General features: G+C 35.8%; 1 protein-coding gene across 1 annotated transcript in view; it reads left to right on the forward strand.

Annotated features, from left to right (window-relative positions):
- Positions 1–5303, forward strand: part of LOC126418462 (vanin-like protein 3) — a 149786-nt gene extending 144483 nt beyond the window's left edge. Inside the window, exon 9 of the mRNA XM_050085231.1 lies at positions 1274–5303. Within this exon, the coding sequence (XP_049941188.1) occupies positions 1274–1606 (333 nt within the window). The 3' untranslated portion in view covers positions 1607–5303. The remainder of the gene's footprint in view (positions 1–1273) is intronic.
- The last annotated feature ends 697 nt before the right edge of the window (positions 5304–6000 follow it).

A 6000-nucleotide genomic window follows, 5' to 3' on the forward strand; every position in this document is an offset into this window, starting at 1 on the left:
GCCAAGAAAGCCTACAAACCAAGTTTCAAGAACTGGTTGTAAATGATGACTCTAGGAATATACTAAAACCTCCTACATATTGATCACACAAGGATCGTGGGGACAAGATTACAATAATTACCACACACACAGAGACATTTAAACAACCATTCTTCTGATGCTCCATACATGGAGAGACCCTAACAACTGCTACAACGGGACATACCCTCTGCCATGGTGCTTTGCAGACTATAGATGTAGATGTACATGTACCACATTACAACAATTGGTTTTGCGTACTATCTACATTTATCTTGCTGCCATGTTAAAATTAGCTCATATTGCAGTGTTTACACCGTTTCAATTCACTAACATGTTAATGCAGTTGCAATTGTGGCAGAATAATGTAACAGATTATTATTAAACAAATAACCTCGGACAAGTCAGGTCAATAGCTTATTAAAAGCTCACATTCAGTACACCAATAAATGTATAATTTCTTCAATTATGTTGTTGCATACCCATACTGATTTTCATTTTCCAGCTATCTATGGCCCTTAAAATAATTACATTATTTTAGTTACTCACATACTGTACTATGGAAGAAAGTTTTGCATGTTAACCACATGGCAAAATAGTCTCCCTTTTGTGTGCTAACATTCGCTAAAAACTCATTTAGATATCTTGAATCATTTATGAGACACAAGAGATGTTGTGAAGATTTCACATTCACTCTATTATATGTATGTACAAATGGAAGTGAGTGCATTGCATACAAACCATTTTCTCAATACTGGAATAGATATAGATCTCCTCCCAAGTTTAAAGAAAACTCCAACATGTTGGTTGTATTTTGTATGCAGCAATGTATGACCTAACATGTACCAAAAGTAAACTCATAGTAACTTATGTTTTACATTGTAAACAAATTCTAATTTGGGGAGGGGGGAGGGGGGGGGGTTACTTAAGTTCAAAGTATCACATTAATTATGACCATTAAGGGAATGGTGGGAGTTCACCATGAAGCTGATGAATAATGATACAGAAAGTGAAAGAATCAAATTGTTTTACTGAATAGTTTATTTAACATTATTTGAGAAAGAATGCTGGGTAGTCATCATGCATGTGACTCCATTCCTATGGTGTCTTGTTCACAATGGATGAAGTGCACAGGTTAGTGGGCGATAGCAAACTGAGATAGCCCAGCCCTCAGAACAGAAGGATGGGTTTCCCCAGTACTCAGAACATGAATGAATTTCTGTGCAGAGGCTACATTAAATGTGACTGTTTGCAGGTATGTGGAATCATGGCTTGTGGGGGTGAGACTGATGCAGGCGGTGAGATGTGTGGCTTGTGGAACACATCACTGTCAGCAGCGACAGCCACACTGCATCGAGCTATCGTGGCGGCTAACCTGACAGCCTCAACAACATTCCATCTGCCCATCAGCCTCACGGGTGAGCTGCTGCCAGTGGCCGCAGATAAGCTGCGCTACAATGCTGACTGGCATGGTGCCTCTGTCCAGATCGAGTCTCCAGTAACAGACCTGCTGGTGCTGGCATTGTGGGCCCGAGACACCACACTAGATGGTGACCAGCCAGTGGGAGCATCTGCCACAGCTGCATGAAGGAGGCCACCCTGAAACATCTGGCTCTTTCACAGTTGTTCTGCAGCCACATGTGCTCTGTCCACTTAGTCCTGAACACATTCAAGAATTTCATCTGTGGATGCCACATGTTTGCCCACAGTTTGTGAGCTCTCTTGCTTGCTCATTTCATTAGTAATTACTCCTCTCCCTGTCAATTATGGATTCAGAGATCACTATTAGTTTACTATGTCCTATGTCGAAAGCTGTTATTGAATTATAATAAGAAAATCATATCAACGAGATTCAAATAAAACTTCAACTTCCATGAATGCATTGCTCTTGCACAACCTTCCCTACTCATAAGTATTGTCGAATATTCTGCTAACATGTGACCATAAAACTAAGTACACTACTTGGCTATCATTTGAATATTTCCTTCAGCTGATTGTTCAAGACTAATCACATCTGCAGACTTCAAGTTAGTTGGAAAACTTTTCGATGAGCCCAGAAAAGTATAACTGTTCATTGTTACACCATACAGAAGTATTTGTTCTTGAACTGAATGAGATGCAGCAATAGTGACTTCACAACTTGAGACGCAACCCACAAAATTCTTCATCTATCTCTGAATCTCAAGATGTGGATACTGTTCACATTTAAACTGTTGTTTTCATCATACAATAGGTTGTGGAGAATTCCACAAACAACTATAATTTGCCACTCTCTCTGCCACATCTGCAGATACAGCGCAAAACCTTTTCTTGTATTCCTCTCTTATATAGCCCCGCTTCCCTAATTATATCTACTGTGACCTAGGGCCTTATCTCTGTATGTGAGGGCATTGGTTGGATGGCAGTGATCATGTTCTCAGAATATTCAGTGATGAGACAGTGACAAACTTCCAAGGCTAGCCTGTCTAATTGTCTTTCTTGTAGTTTCACCACCTGAACTTTGTCCAAATCAGAATCAGAGTTGTGCAACACATCTGTGAAACGATAACTGTAGATACACTGTTTAGTGGAAACAACAGTGAATAACAGTAATAGATACTATTATTATATGGTCATAATCACTACAGTATTTCCTGTTACCAGTTCCAACTCAGGTTGGTCATCATGAGCCGCTGGCAAGTGATTACTCCAGTAAACCTTGTGTCAAGTACAGTCCAATTTGCCACCCATTGTAGTGTTGGCTGAAATAATAAGACAGATGCCAGATGATGACTAATCCAAATCAAAACAAAGTAAACAAGTAATGATATGGACTGTATTCTAATCAAATACTCTAAATCAAAATCTCATCCTAACCTATTACCATGCCGGGAAATTATGTAGCTCTTATTTGAGCTTCTTAGTCTCTTTCCTCATTTTAACTGGATGTTAAATCCTACCCAAAACGAGCAATACGTGAGAACTGATTGTAAGAATGTGAAAGAAGGAAGAAAGTTTAGGATTTAACATCCCACCAACATCAAAGTCATCACAGACTGTGCAGGAATGTGTTGTAGATGACCTTTCATTCATTCTGGCTAAGAAGAAATGTAATACAGAAATGTAGGGATGGGAGCACAGTTGTCTTGTAAACAAGGTTTTTGTAAACATACATTTACTTCCAAATCTTCCAGTCAATTGGAATCTAACATCATTTTTCCAAACTACAACATCCCATTTGGTTCCCCTTGTTGCATCATTTTGAAACGGCATGGTAAGATGTACTGACTGTTTTATTTTTGTGCTGTGTATGCAAGCAGTTCTGCTCTTCATTCATAACTAAACGGTATGGGATTATAATTATTCAAGAAAAGTTACAGATTCATTCATAAATCTGCAGGTGTCTCTGATGCAGGTCCTACATTGATAATCTATTTAGGATTACATATTGTGTTCTACCAGCAAGGAAAGTGACAGAGATTTTAATAAGACAATGAATGACCATTCTTCACTGGTGTCTTTCTACATATTCAAACTAAACCAACCAATAAATATGGGGTACTGCCTGAAAACAACCAAAGCCCTTCCTTTGTTTCAAAAATACTGCAGATTGGAAAGGAAATAGTTGTCTCTCCATATCCTTCCAAAAGAAGATATGGAGCTCTAACAATCAAAATTTTTGTGTTTCACCTTCTACCCCACATCCTTGAACTCTAATAGCATCTCTTTAACTGCCTAAATATGTATGTTATTATCACCCAATTAAATCATCATTACCTTGATGACCATCATACTCTAAATAGGTTATATTCATTGTCTTCACAACGAATATTTAAATTATTCATTCTTTATATCTGTCAATGAAATGTTTCCGTTTATCTCATCCATTTCTCACTCATTCTCATATCATTACTTAAGGGTCAATTATTTATAACAAATTGTTCCTGATTATATTTATTTTTTCTGACATACTTGCTTCTAGCATCAGAAATACTGTTACATATGTAATGTGTCAGAGTGTTAATAAGAATTTGTGATTTGCTAAAACTGAGTAACACCATTTCTGTGTTGTAATTCTAGAAGTTTCATCTTACAACAGTGACTAAAACATAAACAAGTATATTGTTATTTGCTTTAAAAATCTTTAAACATCAAGAGGAAATTGTAGTAATCAGATGATCAAAAATGATAAAAGTATCCTTTTTTGAAAAACAAAGCTTGTGCTATATCTGTGCATACAAACAAGAAATGGATTTCTATGTGAAATTTCAGTATGTTTGGGAATATACAGAAAGCCAATCAATTGTTCATTAACAACATGTAGATTTATCAACAACACTTTTTATTCATTTACACATGATCAATAACTTTACTATGACAGTTTTTCTTGAAATGAAAGTTTCTGCATTGAAATAAAAGCTCATAGCATAGTGCACAGCAAAATCATCACTTGATTATTAATTAACTTCATGTTTGAGAAGTCAAGCAAAATCTAACCTTTTTATATATGAACCATATGCAAAATGATTCATCACAGTACTGTCTATCATACTGGACTGTTGTAGCCCATTTGGTCTCAAGGCTCAGTGAGCCTCACTGATGCTACACAAAGCCCTGAGAACCATAACAAATATCTGAATCACAAAAAACCTAATTATGGTAACATTATATGGCTAGAACCAAAATGTTTCTAATGTCACCACATAAATTAGCCAACTTTTACAGGGAGAGGAGATAAGTTCCCAATGATTGTGTAGTTGATACATTTTAATAACTGAGAGTACAGAATCAAAACCTTTTTTTTTTCTTTTTAGTGACTGAATCAAGAAAAGTAAGAACTTATTTATAAAATTTGTTAACACAAAGCAGATTCTAAATAGAAAGAACAATGCAACAACAGCCTATTTTCAATTAATATCCGATGAAGAAGAATCTAAAGTGACATCTGTCTATGTAACAGTAGACCATATGCAAGATGATCTGACAGACAGTAGTCATCTTTTATTCAATGGCCTACCTGGCCTACCTAAAAATACTCTCAGACAAAACCATCTCAATGTGGTACAGTTACATTTTGCATTTCCATTAGTAGTCAAAACTGCTGTACTCTAAAACAAGTAGATAAGCCATAAAGACACCTAAGAAAATGCATTACTTTTGCTTTGTTATCATTCATTTACAACAGCAAAAGACTTGTAACATTCTTCTTTTAAGTTGTTAATCGGTATTTTGTTGAGCTTCTTCTCTGTAACTGCAACCAACTATTGCTGTATGACAGTTGTTTGTTGAAATAAAAGGCATAAAAACTGAAAATTTTGTGTTTATATACTCGTGTGAGTGTGTGTGTGTGTGTGTGTGTGTGTGTGTGTGTGTGTGTCCATCATGGCTTTACAATGCAGTTGTTCAATTTGTTGACATCAGATGAACAAGCTATAGTGCCCATGGTATAGCACCAAAGTGGCTATGGACAAGATGTTGCAAAACCATAAAAAGGGTGTTTGTCCCATTGCTTGACCATGACATGTGGGAGAAGAACAAGGCTGTGGTTTGTCATAATTTCACATTATTACAAAAATGTTTTTTTCTATAAATTTCTGCTGCAATTGGTCTTTTTCACATTTACACAAATTTTGATTTCACATTGATTTTTCTTAGCTAATAACAGACTCAATGACTTGTCCACATATATTCAGTAATTATTTAATGATTTTTATCTGTGCACTGTTTGGTTTTGTTAAACAAAACCATTTTATACACAAGATATACCAAAATAAATAGCATTAAACAATGAACTACACTGTTAGTATTACATTATTTTGATATATTCATTGCAAAAAATATTCTCTCTTAATCACAAACTAAATCAATAAAACTATTGTATGTATCCATACATACCAACTACCTAGCAATAAACACTAAAGAATATAATATCACAGCTTTATTCCAGGAAAATAACCGCTTTTCGTCACACATGCACAGGTATTGAATAATTCCATTGGTTTT

The sequence above is a fragment of the Schistocerca serialis genome, chromosome 9 (assembly GCF_023864345.2).
Source record: "Schistocerca serialis cubense isolate TAMUIC-IGC-003099 chromosome 9, iqSchSeri2.2, whole genome shotgun sequence".
NCBI classification, from domain to species: domain Eukaryota; kingdom Metazoa; phylum Arthropoda; class Insecta; order Orthoptera; family Acrididae; genus Schistocerca; species Schistocerca serialis.